We start from the raw sequence: 20,145 nt of genomic DNA on the forward strand, positions 1-20,145 counted from the left end.
GCTGCAGTCTAGTCTCCTAGAGAAGGCTCTCTACCCTCTCAGCCACAACTGCCACCAAGCCTGCTGCCATCCCCATGGGACTAGCTGGAGCTCCCCCTGTCCCCAGGCTAGACCTAGCCTTCGGGCCCCACTCAGTTCTCAGCTCTTCTGCAGCTTCCAGTGGTGCCTGGATGTCCAGGAGCCTGAGAATCCCATGGCCCCAGCCTCGCTGCAGGTCCGGGGACCCCCACAGAACCAGCGGCTTTCCCACATCTCAGACTGTGCTTCCCCACCCCCTACAGCCCAGCACTCCCACTGCTGCAGCATGGAGTATGCACAGACGAACTCTCTGCCTCCCCCTCCCCAGGTCTCCCACCTTCCCAGGTGGCCGAGCCCCACAACCCTACATCCTGCATCTTTATTTATTTATTTTTCACTTGAAAGTTTTTTATGTGGATGGTGGGAATCGAACTCGGGCCCTTGTGCTTGAACAGCAGTCATTTTACTTTGTGACCTGTCTCCCTGACCCAAGGATTCCTTTCTAAAATTAATTTTATTTTCTAAAATTACATCATTATACGTTGCTGTAAAATTTACTTGAAATGCTCACTAAAATTTAAACTATGACATGATTTTCATAAAACATGGCTTATCTTCTATTTTGAAAAGTTTTTCCATCCTGTGAATCATAACACAAGTCTACAATATGATGTTGTATTAGGCCTAGAAGTTCATACAAATGTATTTGTGTGTGTGTGTGTGTGTGTGTGTGCACGTGCGTGCGTGAGTGTGTGCACTCGGGTGTGTACTAAGGCATGCATGCGTGTGTATGAAGGCAGTTGACAGGATGCTTGCATCAGGATTCATGGCTTCTTTAGAGATGTAGAAGGCTTGTCAAATGACTTTCTTTTCTTATAAGAAGAAAGAAGGTAAGAGGAAAAAAAGACCATGCCTCTCTAGCGGAACATTTTGTAAATGTCTAGTAATTGTTTTTCAGCATGGGTGTATAGAATTATTTTATGAGATGTTTTAAAGAGTCTATCTTTTCTTTCATATAATTGGTCATCAAATCTATATTTCAAATACTATATTTATAGGTAGGCAAATGTGAGAGTCATTTAAGAATTATTCTGGGCCCATGATATGGTGGGAGTTTTCAGGCCTTTGAGACGGTGGTATATATGGAACCTTCACCATTAGACCCATTTCCTCCCCGAGAACGAGTTCATGCTCCTGATATCTTGTGGAGTGTGTGTTATGTTTGGAGTGTGGTGGCTCTTTAGTCTCTATTAGCGTTTTTAACAATCAGTTTGGAATGATGCATTATCAGGAACAAAAACACCCCTCCCCCAGACCATGCTTACCAAACAATACCAACAACAAAACAAAGGAAACAAACAAAGCAATCATACGTGGGCTGTGAGGCCGAGTTACTGTAGCAGTAACCCAGGGTTGCGATGACATCTAAGCGTACCCAAAACAAACTTAGGTTTTCTTTGACATCAGCAGTGTTATTTTTCTTTGTTTAAGGAAGGGATGTTGGAGAAGCATGAGTATTTGTCATGGATCCTGGACGTCTTAGAGAAGATCAGACCAGTGGATGACAGCCTTCTGAAGCTCCTTTTGCCTCTGATGTTGCAGGTATGGCAAATCTCTACTCCACCCAGTTGGCTTTGTGGTAAGAAAAAAATGACTGGGTAAGCTGAGGTAGGAAGGGGAAGGACATCCCTTTGGGGGTGGGGGGGCAGTTCTAAATGATGTGAAACATTTGTTTTGATCTCCAAACATAATTTAACCACATACTGGTTTTCTCCCATATTGGAGCAAATCAGTCTCTGTGCTGTCTGTCCACCAAACACCGAGAAACATCTGTGTTCTTACGGATGCCATCGGGTGAAGATGTAATTTGTCAAATAATCTATTAAATACAGGTTATTTGAATGAGATTGGTTTTTTTTCTTAGAGAAGTAACACACAGAGGTGTCCATAATTCAGATAGTTTAAAGTGTATCAGTGGGCAGCCTTTCTCTGTGTCCCTTATGCCTGCCCCTGGAGCTACACACAGGAGGGAACTGTGCTTCCCCTCAGAGTGACACCCCCCCACCCCCCATGATCTTCGATTGCATGACTTGTTTATCCCCTCACCAGATAGGTGCTGGAGCGCTAGAAAAATAACCGCTCTGAACGGAGATACACTGCACACCAGATTTCAGACTTTACGCAAACATTCATACTCTGGATACTTGAATATTAATTAGTTGTTGAAGAGATGCTATTTGAAAAGATTGTGTTAAATACAACATGTTCAGTATTCCTTTTAAAAGATTTATTTTTTGGTGTGTCCGTGTGTTACCTGCATGCCTTTATGTGCACCCCCTGCATGCAGGCGACTGAGAGCATTGTGCGATCCCTTGGATCTGGAGTTGTGAGCCTCCTGACGTGGGCGTTCTGAGAACCACACAGTGGAATATTCTGCAACCGATGAACTATCTTTTGAATTCCTGTTTCATTTTCTTAATGGTTACTGGGGAAAAAAATCATATTTGTGGCCTACTTTATGTTACTACTGGATATCATTGGTCTGTATTGTATGTAGGACTTCCTTCCTAATGAAGGAAAGACAGGTTGAAATAGTTGTTTTGAAGCCAGAGACATGACTGCTTTCTGCCTTCCTTCTGCTTCTCAGTATTCAGATGAGTTTGTTCAGTCAGCCTACCTGTCTCGTCGTCTAGCGTACTTTTGTGCCCGGCGTCTTTCCTTGCTCCTGAGTGATAGTCCCAACCTCCTTGCTGCTCACTCACCCCACATGATAATCGGAGCAAACAACACGAGTATTGGGACCCCCAGTCCTGGCACCCCTGGCCCCGGTATGAGCCCTGTGCAGCTGGCCTTCTCGGATTTCCTTTCCTGTGCACAGCATGGCCCCTTGGTTTATGGACTTAGTTGTATGTTGCAGGTAAGTCCATAATGGTCCGTGTTATTTTATGTTAAAATTCATTGTGGGGAAAACCTGTTAACTTTGGAAATTGATGGTCTATTCTGTTGGTTAGATCACACTGGGGAATTTATTGTATCTATGCAGAAGAAAACTATTGCGCTTGCCTTTGTGGTGTTTTTGCTGACTTAGACACAGGGTCTCACTTTGTAGCCTAGATTGGGCTGGGACTTAGAGCATTGCGCTAGCCTCAGCCTGGGGAGTGCTGTGATTCCAGGTGAGTGATGCCGTATCTGGCTCTTTGTTGCCTGTCACCAGGATGGTCAAGCAATTCAGTTGCATATCCTTCGAGTAGAACCCACGGTTCAAGTCAGCTGTGCTCCTGTTCTGTCGAGATGGCGCGTGTCTGGCAGCGCTGTCTGCAGTTGGCATGCTCAGCTGGGTGCCTCTCTGTTTCTTTACAGTCAGTCGCTGTTGCTTCTGCTGTCCTCGTGCTGGCTCTGGGTCCTTCAGTTAGGCTTGAGAACTGTTCCCGCCCCAGAGCCTGTGTGTCTTACTCTTTATCAGGAGGCTTTTGGATTTCTGGAAGACACAGTCTCTTTGGTAGTGGAGTTTGCTGTTGTGATACGAAGAATGTAGTTTGAATATCATAGGCTGAGTGTTAATGGGAAGATGTGTAAGGGGCAATGGTGATTATAAAGGGAACTTCTGGTTAATCTTGAAAGCCAGGTAGGGTTTCCTAGGAAACTCTTGTAGATGTTTTGTAGTTTCAGTGGAAAGAGTGTTCCTGGCAGAGGGCAGAAGGGGGAGGGAGATGGTTAGTCATCCTGGTTGCAGGTAGAGGCTGGTGGGGGTGAGTAAGTGAGAGACCCTCAGGGGCCTGAGGCTTAGGTGTCCTTAGATGGTTTGGTATCAGGAAAGTGATGCTGTCAGTTGTCAGTTGTATATAGGAAAGCTTCGTGGGAGAGGGCAGCTCAGAAAGAGGGAGATGAGGGAAAGAAATGGTTTTGGAAGCATCTAGGTTAGTCAGTTTGGGAACCTTTGGACCCTTTTGTATATGAGTTCACATCAGAAGGCTGAAAAAAACTCAGAAAAAAGTTACCTATTCTAAGCACATACAGACATTTTTAAAATAACAAAGTGCCAGCCATTCACTGCCATTTATGTAATATAGAGTTGTTTCGAAGTATGCAGGGTGATTACACAGAGTATATGCAAATACTGTGTGATTTTTAGATAGGAGATTGAGTGTCTGTGATTGTGGGTATCTGAGAAGGTCTTGCCTTGGAACTAGCACCTCATACATACCAAAGCGTACCAGGATTTTTTTTCCCTGGTAGAACCCTGAAGAGGGTAGACACACTCAAGAGATGGTTATACGTCTAGTTCTGAAGGCTAGGGCAGGCAACTGGTAAAAATGTGTGGTGTTTGAGTTCTAAACGCCTCTTAGATGGTCCAGACCCTGAGCTGGGTTGAGACTGTCCACAGAGCTCATGGTGAGGATTGATGTTCTGATCTGAGGGGCATGTGTGGTTGAGAAGTGAGGTTCAGAGTCCACCCACGAGAATATGAGGGTTGGGTATACTAGGTAGGGAGAGAAAAAACAGGAAATTATAGTCTAGAAACAGACGGCAAAAGTAACAAAACTATCGTCACAGCTGTATGCTTTTAGAAATGTCTCTAGTAATACATTGTAGGATGTTTGGGTTTAAGCACTGTGTTAAATAGTGACATATTAAGTCATCGAGTTCTCAGAACCAGCCTTGAGATACAGGGACCATCACTGATTGATTGATTGATTGATTGATTGATTGGTTGATTGGCACTTTTGAGATAAGGATGAACCAGCAGCACCTAACTTACAGAACAGCTGTGATGATTGTAGAAACCGTTTCTTATAAGCTGGCTGAGTTTAAAAAAAAAAAAGTGTCCATAAAAGTTTAGGCTAGAGTTGGGTGATTATATTCTCCAGACCGAATCTAGCCCGTGGTCCAAGAATAAAGCTTACGTTTTCATTGTGTAACTGAGACAGCCAAAGGAGACTGTAGGGTGGCCTCAAAGCTGAAAACATTTGTTGTCCAGATTTTTATAGAATAATTTGGATTATTCCGGTCTTGGGGTACTGTCTGCTGAGCATTTATAAAGCTGTGAGGCACATTATTTAATAAATAGAGTTAAAGTTATAATCTTAGCACCTAATTGTATTCCTTCTTGTTTAACAATAATCATTTGAAATGACAAACAATATATTTTATTCATCTTCCTACATTTCCTGTGTCGGAGCATTAGCCAATAAATTACACTTTATCTCTTAGTAGCCGTGGTGATGACTCTTAAGTTTTGTCTTACCACCTGGGTGGCTGGGAACGGAAAAGACGTTTGCATTTTAAAACCGTCTGTGGGAAATGGTAGCCTCACTATGTGTGGGGAGGGTCGTGTGTATTGGTTGCTGTTGGTACTTTTCTTCTACTAACCGTCTGGACTGCCCCTGCTTTATTTCTAGACTGTCACTCTGTGTTGCCCAAGTGCCTTGGTGTGGAATTATTCCACAAATGAAAATAAGATCGCAAACCCAGGCTCTCCCCTGGATCTGCTGCAGGTTGCCCCGTCCAGCCTCCCCATGCCGGGTGGGAACACGGCTTTCAATCAGCAGGTAGACGTTTGCTTCATTGCTTCTATGAATGTTTTCATTTCCCAGAAGCACATGGGTGTGGTGGCCCAAGCCTTGACATCTGAGATATCTTTTTTATAGGATATTTTTTAATTTATTTACATTTCAAATGTTATCCCCTTTCTCAGTATCCCATCCATATCCCCCTATCTCATCTCCCTTCCCCCTTCTTCTATGAGGGTGTTCCCCTCCCCACTTCCCCCTTCTCGCCTCCCCACCCTGGCATTCCCCTACAATGGGGGGTCAAGCCTTGGCAGGACCAAGGGCTTTTCCTCCCATTGTTGCCCAACAAGCTATCCTCTGTACATATGCAGCTGGAGCCATGGGTCAGTCCATGTGCACTCTTTCAGGAGCTGGTTCTTTGAGAAAATCGACAATAAAGATAAACCCTTAGCCTGACTAACCAGAGGTCACAGAGAGAGATATCATAATGCCTGTCTGAGCTCTGCCATGACCGCAGGGGACTTTTGGGATTTTCCCCCACTTTTTTCTGAATCACAGATGTTCATGGAATATTCTGGCACCCAGGCAGCTGCCGTCCAGATCCCGATGGTCCACCCTGGAGTAATAGTTTGTGACGCTTAGCAATTGTGTGTTTACTTTGGTGCTGCAGTGTTTGCTCCAAGATTTCTGCAGCTTCAGCCTTGGGATTGTGACTAATACTTACCATAAGACACTTGTCTCTCACTAGGTTGTTTCTGTAAGTCACTGAAGCATTGCTCGTTCGTTTCTGGCTTTGACCAGCAGCTCAAAGATAGTCTAATCTCTGCCTTGAAAAAAAAATTCACTTGTCACATTTCCCTCAGGCGTTTGTTTTTATAAGTATTTGATATTGAACCGAACTGTCACTGGTAAATTTAAAGGTGCATGGCGCACACAGGAGTTGTGTTTCCCGTGTCACAGTTAAGATTGTGGTTCACCAGAGTACTGCACTGCACTCACACAGGACACTTGACACGATTTAGGCAGCCAGGGAGAGTGCATGTTATTTTGAAGCGTTTCTGTCTGTTTCAGGTTCGGGCAAGGATTTATGAGGTAGAGCAGCAGATAAAGCAGCGAGGCCGTGCAGTGGAAGTTCGGTGGTCTTTTGACAAGTGCCAAGAGTCGACGGCAGGTACCGTATACCACGGGAGAGGGAGTTTGTCCGAGTAGTGGGCTTTCTCATTCCTGTAGAGCGCCTCATGCCTCACACAAGTCACGGAGTTTTCAGCCTTTAGCTGCCGGCTGTCTAGAGGGTCGGGTTTAATTCTTACCGTTCATTGATAGTATGTGCTGAGAATACAAATCACTTTCCTTGTGTGATCATTTTTTTACTATGATATTTAACTGTTTCCTTAATTTGTGAATCTAGGGGTGACCATTAGTCGGGTTTTGCATACACTGGAAGTCTTAGATCGTCATTGTTTCGACCGAACTGATTCCAGCAATTCAATGGAGACTCTTTATCATAAAATTTTCTGGGCAAACCAAAACAAAGACAACCAAGAGGTATTTAATATTACTTTTCTTTTCACTGTCTGATTTTCTTCTCATTCTGTAAGTTGTGGCAAAGTCTTTAGAGGGATGCATGTGAAATTTAGTCTGTTGCCCAGCAGAGGGCAGTGCATGGCTATAAATGGGCATGGACTTTGAAAAGTCTTAACAATTTCAATTTTTTCCTTAAAAGATTGTAAATATAGAGATTTCAATTACTGTTTTCTTATTTGGTCTTCATAGAAATAAAAGTATTATTTGGTAATGAAAAAATGCCATACACACACACACACACACACACACATACATGCACATATATAGTTTGTGTTAGATACAAAGGAATGCTGAGGTAAGTCTTAGCACATTTTCAAAGGAAACACTTTAGCTAACTTACTAGGTCTCTTTGGTTTTTGAGCTTTCCCTCATTGGTCCTGGGTTTGTGGAAAGAGGAGACGGCCAAATGAAAACAACCAAAATGCTCTATTTCCCACGCAGGGGCCTGACACAACATTCCGGAATATTCCTCTTTGGGAATAATTTGTGAGCTGTTATCTTCTTTTCAAAAACAGGCTCAGGGCTGTGGGAGCCACAGGGGATCAGTGTGTTGGGAGTAAGGTTTATGTGGAGGGGAGTGGAGTTTCTGTCTCCTGGGAGCCTTTGCAGAAGTGTGTTTCTGTACTTGGGAGAGCAGATGAGTCTCTATGATTCTCAGCTCACATGGTGTTCTTGTCCCCAAAGATGGGAACTTTCCATCCTGTAATCAGGACTGTTGTGGATAAAAAGCTTCTGGAATCCTGAGATTTTCGCACTGGATGTGAGTTGCCTACAGGCCCGAGTCTGTGCCAAGTGACAGTGTTCTCTTGTTTGGGTTTTGCCCAAGCCTTGCTGTGCCAACTAAGAGTCCCCGCTTTGGTGCTGGAGGGATGGTTTGCAGGCTGGCTGCTTTCAGAGGGCCTGGTTCCCCAGCACACACATGGCTGTACAGAGCCACCTGTAACTCCGGTTCTACGGGATCTGTCAACCTCACGTGATCGTCACAGACACCAGGAATGCATGTGTGACACAAACATGCAGTCACATCTTACCCAGACCTGTAAATTATAAATAAATAAATCTTCAGAAAAAATTTAAAGCCTTATTTCAGTGGTTCTCAACCATCCTGATGCTATGGCCCTTTAATACAGTTCCTCGTGTTGTGGTGACCCCAAACCATAAAACTGTCACATTGCTACTTCATGACTGTGGTTTTGCTGCTGTTATGAATCAGAAAGTAAATATCTGATAGGCAGGATATCTGATATGTGACCCCTGTGAACAGAAACTCAAATTGCCCACAGGCAACTTCCAAAGTAAGTGTTAAGGAGGCTGCTTTATCAAGGTTAGCAATTACGTTGCCATGTTTCTGAATAAAATCTCACTCCTCTCTCAGAAGTCCTGTAACTTTGTAGCAGCCACTTGAAACAAGCCACTGGCTGTAAGAGCTGTCTGGTTACATCCCAGCAAGCTTATTCTGTTTTAAAATGAACAGAGATGATTATTGTGGTAGTTTATTGAGAATTCCTGCTAAAATACATTACCTGTTTATCTATATGAATTAGTTTTGTGTTGTTATAAAATACCTTGTTCAATGGCAAGTTAGGGAAGGAATGATTATTTTGGTTTCCATGCCTTTTATAACTAGCAGGAGAGGTAGCAGCAGGAGGGAGAAGCTGGCCTGTCAGTCAGGAAGCAGAGTGATGGCATTTCCTCTCCACACAGAAGTAGAGAGACTAGGAAATGGGGCCAGGCGATAAGACCTCAGCCTGCCTTCAGTGATACTTACCCAGCAAGGTTCCACATCATAGAGGTTCCATAACCTTCCCAAGTACCGCTGGTTGGAGGCTAGGTAATGGAAAATGTGAGCTTGTAGGAGATACTCATATTCAGACCCAACACTACCTGACTGTATTTCATCTGAGAAAGCAGAGCTATGTCTTCAGGAAGGCAGTCTCTGTTATACATGTGTTTGCCACTAGAGGGCAACATGGGCCGTAGACCAAGTCCTGGATGTTGTAGCAGTTTGGAGGGAGTGCAAAAAAAAAAAAAAAAAAAAAAAAGAATTGTCGGGTTTAATGGCGATCATGTTGAATATTCTGTGAAGAGACTTGAGCAGCTTTGTGGTTAATGTGGTGTCTTTGAGTAAAACAAAAAATAGAGCAGTTAACCTTTAGTTTACGCTTACTGACTTAATCTGGGAGGATATCTGTGCGGACGGCCCCTTCTGTAGCATTAAATATTTAAACATTAATATTTAAATAATTAAAATGTTAAGTATTTAGCATTAACATTTTAAAAATATGGCCCTAGTGTTTAATATGCATTTCCATTGAGGTATTATTTATGTATAAGTTTGCTAGTGACAATTTTACTTGTCCCTTTATTCTTTCATCAGGGTTTCCTTGTCCAGTCTCCTCCCTTACCTTATCGCCCTACCTTCTCCTTTTCTTCCCCCTCTTCTTCCTTTCCTTCCTTCTCTGCTCCCTTCTTTTTCTCTTTTTATTTGGAGATAAGGTCTCTCAGTGGCTCAGGGAGACTTGAACTCAGAAATCTTCCTGCCTTGCCTGCTTGGCGCTGGAATTGCTGTGTGTGCCACCATGCCTGGCTTAGGAGCCACCGTTTTCCTCACCATGGAGTTACTTGTTATTTCTGGGATTCACCTGTAAATACTGAACGATTGCTGTGTGGCTTAGAGCAAGTTACTCATAGCTGTGTGCTTAGAGTTTTTGCATAGTTACACAACACTTGAGCATGAATATACATTTAGATTATAAAACATAACATGTACCACAGTTAATGAGCATGTTCCAAAAACTGCTACTGTTGCTGGTAATAAAATCATCTGTATTTTATTGGAAGAACCAACACGGGTGTACCTGCTCTGTAGTAAGACATGGAGTATACTGAATGGTTGGTTAAGACTCAGAAACTTATCTGCTGTCTTCAAAGCGTACCCCCCTTTTTTCTTGGATCCCATAGTTTGTCCAAGGTTGATGTTGCCTGTTAGACGGTAAAGTTATCAACCTCTAGTCACTGTGTTTTGATGTTTGCTCTTACTAGGGGTGTTCTTTCTCACACCAGCTGCAGGGGGCCTCAGCCGCTCAGTCTCTGTAGCCTTGCTTGTAATGGCTAGGAGGGAAATCTCATCCTCCACATCCTTGTGGGAGATGGGGAGAGCATCTGTCCAGAATTGAGTGCAGTCTCAGCTTCAGAACTGAGCTAAAGTCCCTTAGAAATTGTATCGCGCAGGTGAGACCCTTTGGCACTAGGTCCTCCCTGTGCTGAGAGGAGCTGATCCTGCCCATGCCTGGGGCAAGGTTTCACTAATAGCTCCTGGAGTGCGACATTCTTTTACTCTTTCCCTTGACAAACCCCCCGCCCCCCCATGATCTGCTGGGGCTGTGTCAACTTGAATGCTGTTGTAAAGGAGGTAGGAAGCAAACCTCAGACCCCTTTATATTTCAACTCCAGTTTTGTGTTTTGGTATTTTTCCCACCCTGTGTTTTATGTATAGAATAAAAAAAATTTCTAGCTTTCAATTCAGAGCTCAGAGATTGCCTGATGGTGGTTAGCAAGTGCTATGGACTGGTGTGGGAATGCCCTGTGTGAAGAGTGTCCCACATATCAGCGGTTGTTTACAGACAGGTTGTGATCGACATTTCAGCACAAATGGAGTATCAGGATCGAGCAGCAGATCTGTGCTGTGCCTGCTGAAAGCAGCTTGTTACCCAGCAGCTGGCACAGGCCTCCGTGGCCTTTATTTATTTTTGGATTGGTCAGTGCTTCAGAGCTGCTTCTCCTGGGTGGCATCAGGGCCCAGCAGCCACATGAGGGAGTCGCAGTGGGCCTCTGAGCACTCAGCTTCCGAGTGCCGACTAATCAGTTACCGGTGACCTCATCCCCAAGCAGCCAGGTCGGGAGGGCCCCTCAGCTTTGCAGAGCTCTTGGACCACTTCCTTCCTCTTGGCCTCTGCTTTTGATTATGGCTGCCGGGGAGAGCAGAGGCAGCTGCATGTTTGGGGTACTTCAGTGATGTGGATAAAAGGGAAGACCCAAGGGCTGCAGGAAAAGCTGCTTTCACTTCTCTTTCTGGGACCTCGGTAAACAGACTTTGTACCAAGTAATGAAAATATCAGGCCAGCTGCCCCAGCCAGAGCTTCAGGACAGCAGCAGCACTGGGTGTTTTCTCCATCTCTGCTCCTAGTAACACCACTAACCCCAGCCGCAAAACCTACATGGTTCTTGTTTATGTTTGTTTCATATCAGTTTGTGCTCAGAGTTGAGAGTTCTTAGGTAACAGAAGTCTCCAGTTTAGCACGTCCTATACTTACCTGAGTCCACCAGGCTTGGGCACTTGGCTTGATTACTGGCATCAGAACCACAAGAGCTTTGTTTCTTCCTGTCTGTGCCCGAGCACGATTACCTTCCTCAGCTCCTGCTCTGTGATGTCAGGGGCTGTGTCTTACGCCGTCCACTGCTTCATTAGTCCCTGGTCTCATGCCTGCATTCCAAGGGTGTGCACGTGCTTACTTCTGTGATCATTGAAAGGCTGCAGGCACAGTGGTGATGAGGAGGAAGATACACCACTAGGATTTTTTCTTGAAGGAGAGGGGTCCATGGCCTCATGATGGGTGCATCCTCTTTACAGCTGGTTTACATTCAGACAGACAGGAAGGTATTTGCACGTGGAGACAGGAAGCCGTTCAGCTATGAAACCAGCAGGCTTTGAGGTACCTATGAATAATTTGCTTACTTTGTAAAGGGGTGTATGATTGCTAGATGACATCAGGATGATGGGAACCCATTATTAGTGCAGCATTAAGTATTCATAGAGCCTCTCATGTAATTAGGTACTTAATAGCAATAGCTACTATTATCAGGAAGTCACAAATTTGCAGGACAAATGACGAGAGTATGATTACATTGATTAAACTGGGCCCCTTGGGACTTTACACAATGTGTTTAAACTCAAGCATCAATTGCACAGCCTACTCATCCGTAAGTCTCAGCCAGGGTCTGCTGGGACTGCTTTTTGGTGTTTGTGAAGTATTTACATAGAGAAGTACCTGGATGGGTGAGGTGGCTCTGGTTCACATGAATAAGCCAAGGTACCATCAAGTACGTCAGTCAGTTTTCCATCGCTGTGACAGAATACTTAACCTAGGAAAGATCCTATCCCCTGGTTACTAGATCTGTTGTCTTGGGGTCTATAGTGACTATGAATAATCATGGAGGGGAGTATGTGGTATGCTGATGGAGGGGAAGGGGGGCAGGGGGGAGGGAAAGGAGGGAGGGGGAGGGGGAGGGAGAGGGAGAGAGAGAAAGAGAGAGAGAGAGAGAGAGAGAGAGAGAGAGAGAGAGAGAGAGAAATAGAAATGGATCAGGATCCTGTGATGAACGACTTTCTTCAAGAAGGCCTCACTTCCTAAAGATGCCCAGCAAAGGGCTATTATTAACACAGGAGCAGCCTAGAGTCTCTACCTGAAAACAAGGGAAACGCTTGTGTTTGTTGGGGTCCATGTCTACTGAATTGACTAATGCTCATCATAGTTTGACAAGAACAGTGTTGTGCTTTAGAGTGTCACATTTTCTACTCACTTGGGAGTCCCATGAGTCTTTCAGAATTATGGTTTTTTAAAAATCTGTTAGTTAAATGCCACTGATATTAACAGTTGAGGGATAAACAAAATATGTGTCCAGACATTTATGCAGTTAGTGAATAGGAGAAGCATACTTCACTTTTATATTGCCCTGATTATGTTTATCATTTGTGTCTGTCTGCAGCGTGTCTGTCAGTGGTGCACGCTTAGAGATCACTTAATTTGCAGATGTGGATTCTCTCCTTCTGCTGTGTAGGGCCTGGGGATCAAGCTCAAGTCTTCAGGCTTAGTGGCAGTTGACCTCACCTGGTGTGAGCCATCTCACAAGCTCCAGAAATTTTGCTGTGGCTCACAGTTCTAGAGACCACAGTCCATCGTTGGATTGGTTGGCCCTGTTGCTTCAGGCCTGTGCCAAGGCAGCATGGCACACTGGGAGAACATAGAAGGCAAAGGCAGTCACTTCATGGCCTGGAAGCAAAAGAGAGAACTTAGGATTCCCCGACCTCCTGAAGGAATGTTCCCACTAGACCTCACTCCATAAACGTCCCAACACTTGCTGGTAGCACCATGGGCTACCGAGCAAGCTTTCAACACATGTCTTGGGCGGGGAGGGGGCTCTGAAACTGTAGCAGTATCTTCACAAGGTTCTAAATTTTATTTTTACATTTATTTTTACTTATTTCTCTGTGTACATGCAAACCTTTTTGTCCACTGACCCATTTATCCCGTAGTCGAGGATTTTTAAGCCTTTATTTATTTATTTATTTATTTATTTATTTGGTTCTTTTTTTCGGAGCTGGGGACCGAACCCAGGGCCTTGCGCTTCCTAGGCAAGCGCTCTACCACTGAGCTAAATCCCCAACCCCTTAAACCTTTTTTTATTTATTGTAAGTATGCATATGCGTATGTGCACGTGTGTGTGTATGTGTGTGTGAGTGTGTGTTGTGTGCACTTCGTAACACATGTGTAGAGGATGCTGGAGGACAAAGGAGTCAGTTCTCTTTCCATCACATGACTCTCTGAGATGGAACTCAGGCTGTCAGACTTTGGAGGAAAGCATCTTTATCCACTGAGCCATATCACTGGCCAAAGGATCCTTAAGACTTGCTTATTTTTGTATTTATTTAGTTTCACATGTGTGTGCCACAGGTATGTTCCTGTGGAGGCCAGAGAGGGAGTTGATTCCCTTGGAACTGGGGTTGGATGTGATTGTGCAGTGTGGGTGCTGGAAGTCAAATTCTCAGGTTCTTTGGAAGAGCAGCAAGTTCTCTTAACTGATTAGCCACCTCTCTTGCCACCGGGGATTTAAAAAAAATTCCTTTAAAAATTATTTTATATCATAGTCTTGCTTTATTTGGGCATGATGGCTTGGAACTTGCAATGTAGCCTAGACCCGGCTACGAATTTGCCCTCCTCCTGCCTTAGCAGAAGTGCTAAGTTACAGCTGCATGTCATCATGCTGCCAGGCTAATTCTGCAAGTCTTATTTACTAGTTTTAATGTGTGTGTGTGTGTGTGTGTGTGTGTGTGTGTGTGTGTGTATGTGTGTGTGTGTATGTGTGTGTGTGTATGTATGTGAGTGCACGTGTGTATATCTCTGTGTATGTGTGTGTAAGTATGTATGTATATGTGCATGTGTATGCAGACTTTTTTTAATATAGTAGGTTCTGCCATTTTGTCTTACATGACTGTTTTATAGTTTTCTTTTCCCTGTGGAATCTTTTAGATAAGAAAATCAGTGATCAGAGCAGAGTTATTCAGGCTCACACCTAATTCATTAGCAGGATAGAACCCCCCTCAGTGTAGATTTGAGTCTTTATTGTCCTTGTTAGGAAGTCATTTCAGCTAACAATAAAGCAGAAGAGATCAGCGTCAGATAGAATCTCGGCGGGAGGCGGGGCGCCTTGATGATCGATAGCAGAAGTTCCTACATGCTGATATTGGCACTTTGCATGCAGGGGGCGTCTGTAGTATCTGAAAGCTTCTCTGATAATTTTAACACAGTAGAATTATTATTGCGGTACCAAGGACTGTATTCAGAGCATCACACATGCTAGCTAGACGCGTGCTCTGCCGCTGAGCTGTATCCCCAGACCAACATGTAAGCCTCTCTATGTGGAGGCACCGTATCACTAGGTTGTCTGAGGTGCTTTGAACTTTAGTCTTCTTGTCTCACTACTTCACAGAGCTGGGATTACAGAGCTGCACCTTGGAGAGCGGAGAACAGAAAGGTCAAGTACTGAGGTTAAGCAGCGAGGCTTTGCTTATATCAAGCACTTTATGCCATTCCCACTGCATTTTGACTCCACCTTTGCTGCTAGTTTTCTTTCTTTGGGAACTCCCTTGGCATCATTCCCACTGTGTGTGAACTGGCCTTGCTATTAGAATCTACTTCCTACCATAGAGCACAGGTAACACAGTGGTTTTGTCTATGGCTGGGCAACTTTGTTTGTTAAGACAGTAGAGCAACTGCAGGAGTGCCTTGAAGAGAGTCTGATGGAGAAGGTGTATTATTTTTCAAGAGTGTTATCCATCACACTGTATACAAAAACATGTTTCTAAAAGAAGGGCACACTAACAATTTTACACAACCATCTGAAGTTTTCTACCAGCTAATATTTTCAACAGTAACTGTAATCAGAATTCTAAACTGTCAATATCTCATATTTCCAATGAGTTCTAAAATCATTTCTGATGTTCTAACCTCTATGATTTGTTTGACAATAATTGTATACAGTCTGTCTTAGAGCATAGTGTCAGGATGATCCTGCTTTGGAAGGGCAGACTCTGTTCAAAAAAGGAGTAAAATTGCCTTTGAATATTATTATAGATGACATCATTATTTTATATATGTCACCTGCATACATAAATTGCCTTTTCATCTTCTGGATGTTTCTTTGTTATTATAACTTCATGCTACACAGTAGTGTGTGATTTATATAGCAGGTATCTGTATGAGATGCGACTATTAGCTTCTTCTAGTTTTATTTTCCTCAAGGTCAAAGCATTCCAGTCTGTCTGAGAAGCTACTCTATGAGGATCTTTTTTTAAAAATATAACTTCTATTTCATTTTAATTCCCAGACATGTTTAAAATTCTAATCAGCGTGTGGAAAGTCACATTTCAATCCAATAAAAGACAGTGAATCAATTCATTCATCTCTTTAAAAAAAAAAAGACAGTAGAGCAAATAACTTCTAGAAATTTGGATTTCTTTTATCTACATGTAACTTTCGATTTTCTTAACATGTATAAGGTAGTTTGTTATACCATACAGAGATTTTTGGAAAGCAAGTATTGTATTTCAATTTTTTTAAATGCAGGAGATATGCACTTCTCAAGGTCTTTAGAAGGATTTATTTTTCAATTATAATTCTTGCCACGTGACTTAAGTGATCCTCTTTCTGAGGATTCTGTTTATTTTTCCATTCATATTATTTAAATGATAATTTAACTGAAGAATGGAAACATTTATTTTTGTCACGGTGCACGTAAGTGACTAGTCGATTCAGATGTTCCAAATAATTGTCTTAACAATTTTGTTTTCATATCTGTATCATTTGTCACAACCCACAGATGTGCTGTCTTCATGCTTGTCTCTTAAAAACAGACAATGGCAGTCTTCTACTTCAATATCTTTAGTTTCTGAGGTGTTAACAAAATCTAAAGATTGTCAGCACTGGTCCAAAGGATGTACGATTAGGAAAATTCACTCCATCCTTCCACCCCCTCAGAAAAACAACAAAAAAACCAGGCATCAAAATATTTGAGAAATTGCTTTCAAAAATGTCCACATGTGCAATAAATGCTATGTATGATGGATAGCAAATCTAAGAATGTTTTTGGTTGAAATGTAGCTAGGTTTCTAGTCCAAGGAACATGACCCCGAGCCTCCTTCTCCCAGGAAGGAGCTTATTCTGTTGATAGTCATCCAGCAAGCTGGAGCCCCCCCAAAGTTTAGAATTGGACTTGTATACATTTTTAACATGTTTATGTTTCCCATATATGATACATACATTTTTATTAGATGCTTTGAGCTATTTATTAGTGGCTGGGGTGAGAAAGGAGTGGGGAAGGAAGGGAGGGAAGGAGAGAGGGAGGGAGGGAAGGAGAGAGGGAGGGAGGAAGAGGCTGCAGGAGATATGTTCACAGCACATCTCTACAGGGGTGGGGATCAGTCCTCAATACACATATGTGTCTACGGCCAGCTGGCATGGCTGTTCCTTATTTTTTTCTCATAGTGCTCAGGTTCTCTCTAACCATACCATAAACAGTCTGTACTTTATTACCTCATATGATAATTCTTATGTTAAATGTGACCCTGTACAAAAGGCTTACCTCCCAGCAGTTAGACCTTCTCTGGCTTATATGGCCATACACTTACTCAGTGCCCCATGATGTGTCCCAGCTTGAAAGCCACTTCTGGCTGTTGCCACTTCTTTGCCTGTCAGTCCCTATAGTTTATTAGTGTTATTCTATGAATGATATTTTCATATGTGACATTTTTGGTATTAAGTAGTTGATTTCATATATAAGCACATCTTTTGAGTCTGGGATTAAAGAACTGTCACCGAGAGCTTTCTTTTGTGTCCGACCTCCAGTCTTTGCACTTACTTGTTGCTCACACTAGTGCCTCACGGACTTTTATCGTTCTGATCCCTTTAACGATATCATTTTATAATCTCGGTAGTATTTTAAAATGGCAGACCATCACACCAGATGTCTTGTGATTTCTTCAGGAAGCTGGTATCTGATTTAGCTGACATTTTGATCTTCACTTGTTAAAGCAAGGAAGATTCCTAGTTCACTTTGATGCAGACCCCGAGCTTAATGAGCCATACCCATCACCTACCTAGATGCTTGTCCATTGAGAGCTGTTAAGTTCTTCATGTGTTTTAGAAGACTTTCTTCGTGATTGTGGTGTGTTCGTTCTGAAATTGGTGGCCCCATAAGCAATAATTGTATGTCCTGAAATAATAGGAATTTTACCACTAGGAGTACGCTCCACTCACCAGGCCAGCTTAGCAGTGCGTTATGTGAAAGGCCTTTATAAGTTTTGGATTCTGGTTGTTGTCATTATAGAAATTATTTCTTATGACTTTTACGTATACAGTACAAGGATACACTGTCTGACTTTAGATTCTTTCAACTCATAACTTTTCTTGTCTTCCACCTCCAGTGTATCAAATGCCTCAGTGGTCCATTTCTTTGTTTCCTGCATGACAGTGAGGTTAGAGACAGAAGCTGGGGCTAGCCCAGAGACTGCAGTGGTTGGCCATGACAGTGAGGTTAGAGACAGAAGCTGGGGCTAGCCCAGAGACTGCAGTGGTTGGCCATGACAGTGAGGTTAGAGACAGAAGCTGGGGCTAGCCCAGAGACTGCAGTGGTTGGCCATGACAGTGAGGTTAGAGACAGAAGCTGGGGCTAGCCCAGAGACTGCAGTGGTTAGCCATGACAGTGAGGTTAGAGACAGAGCTGTGGCTAGCCCCGGGCAGAGACTGCAGTGGTTGCTGGTCTTCAGCTTCATAGGCTCTTCTTTCCTAGCAGCAACATTGTGCAGCAGAAGCATGTGTCCTAATTATCTGTGAAATGAGAATGGCAACACTTACAGTAGAGTTGAAGATTAAAATTTGTGCATATAAAATTATATATACGGGGCTGGAGAGATGGCTCTTCCAGAGAAGAAGCACCCATGGCAGCTTATAACTGTCTATAATTCCAGTTCTAGGGTATCTGACACCCTTACACAGACATAGTATAATCAAAACATTAATGCATATTAAAGATAATTAATGAAAAGCTATACATATAAAACAGTAAGGGCCTCTTTTTGATTTCATGTTTTTTTTTTATTGGATTTTTTAAATTTACATTTCAAATGTTGTCCCCTTTCCTGGTTTCCTGTCCATAAGCCCCCTATCCCATCCCTCTACTCCCTTCTTCTATGAGAGTGTTCCCTCTTCCCACCCACCCACCCACCTCTTCCCACTTCCCTGTCCTGACATTCCCCTACACTTGGGGGGCCGGGGTGTTGAGCCTTGGCAAAACCAAGGGCTTCTCCTCTCTTTGGTGCCCAACAAGGCCATCCTCTGTTACATATGCAGCTGGAGCCATGGGTCCCTCCATGTGTACTTTTTGGATGGCGGTTTAGTCGCTGGGAGCTCTGGTTGGTTGGTATTGTCATTCTTATGGGGTTGCAAACCCCTTCAGCTCCTTCAGTCCTTTCTTTAACTCCTCCAATGGGGACCCTGTTCTCAGTTCAATGGTTGGCTGTGAGCATTCACCTCTGTATTTGTCAGACTCTGGCAGAGCCTCTCAGGAGACAGCTGAATTAGGCTCCTGTCAGCATGCACTTCTTTTTTTTTTTTTTTTTTTTTTGTTTTTGTTTTTGTTTTTGTTTTTTTTTTGTTTTTTTTTTTCTTTTTCTTTTTTTCTTTTTTTTTTTATTATCTTGAGTATTTCTTATATACATTTCAAGTGTTATTCCCTTTCCCGGTTTCCGGACAGACATCACCCTCCCCCCTCCCCTTCCTTGTGGGTGTTCCCCTCCCAAACCTCCCCCCATTGCCACCCTCCCCGCATAGTCTAGTTCACTGAGGGTTCAGTCTTAGCAGGACCCAGGGCTTCCCCTTCCACTGGTGCTCTTACTAGGATATTCATTGCTACCTATGGGGACAGAGTCCAGGGTCAGTCCATGTATAGTCTTTAGGTAGTGGCTTAGTCCCTGGAAGCTCTGGTTGCTTGACATTGTTGTACTTTTGGGGTCTCGAGCACCTTCAAGCTCTTCCAGTTCTTTCTCTGATTCCTTCAACGGGGGACCTATTCTCAGTTCAGTGGTTTGCTGCTGGCATTCGCCTCTGTATTTGCTGTATTCTGGCTGTGTCTCTCAGGAGCGATCTACATCCGGCTCCTGTCGGTCTGCACTTCTTTGCTTCATCCATCTTGTCTAATTGGGTGGCTGTATATGTATGGGCCACCTGTGGGGCAGGCTCTGAATGGGTGTTCCTTCAGTCTCTGTTTTAATCTTTGCCTCTCCCTTCCCTGCCAAGGGTATTCTTTTTCCTCATTTAAAGAAGGAGTGAAGCATTCACATTTTGATCATCCGTCTTGAGTTTCCTTTGTTCTAGGGATCTAGGGTAATTCAAGCATTTGGGCTAATAGCCACTTATCAATGAGTGCATACCATGTATGTCTTTCTGTGAGTGGGTTAGCTCACTCAGGATGATATTTTCCAGTTCCAACCATTTGCCTACGAATTTCATAAACTCGTTGTTTTTGATAGCTGAGTAATATTCCATTGTGTAGATGTACCACATTTTCTGTATCCATTCCTCTGTTGAAGGGCATCTGGGTTCTTTCCAGTTTCTGGCTATTATAAATAAGGCTGCGATGAACATAGTGGAGCACGTGTCTCTTTTATATGTTGAGGCATCTTTTGGGTATATGCCCAAGA

At 43.4% G+C, this 20,145-nt stretch overlaps 1 protein-coding gene across 9 annotated transcripts in view; it reads left to right on the plus strand.

Annotated features, from left to right (window-relative positions):
* Nucleotides 1-20,145, plus strand: part of Med12l (mediator complex subunit 12L) — a 323,000-nt gene that overhangs the window by 62,184 nt on the left and 240,671 nt on the right. For all 9 annotated transcript variants that reach the window (XR_005500979.2, XM_039103686.1, XM_039103693.1 and 6 more), the window contains 5 exons: nucleotides 1,510-1,620; nucleotides 2,666-2,935; nucleotides 5,418-5,567; nucleotides 6,600-6,699; nucleotides 6,937-7,073. Coding sequence is in view for 8 of the 9 variants with exons in the window: in XM_039103686.1 (XP_038959614.1) it covers nucleotides 1,510-1,620; nucleotides 2,666-2,935; nucleotides 5,418-5,567; nucleotides 6,600-6,699; nucleotides 6,937-7,073 (768 nt within the window). In the remaining variant the exon portion in view is untranslated. The remainder of the gene's footprint in view (nucleotides 1-1,509; nucleotides 1,621-2,665; nucleotides 2,936-5,417; nucleotides 5,568-6,599; nucleotides 6,700-6,936; nucleotides 7,074-20,145) is intronic.

The sequence above is a fragment of the Rattus norvegicus genome, chromosome 2 (assembly GCF_036323735.1).
Source record: "Rattus norvegicus strain BN/NHsdMcwi chromosome 2, GRCr8, whole genome shotgun sequence".
Lineage (NCBI taxonomy): Eukaryota > Metazoa > Chordata > Mammalia > Rodentia > Muridae > Rattus > Rattus norvegicus.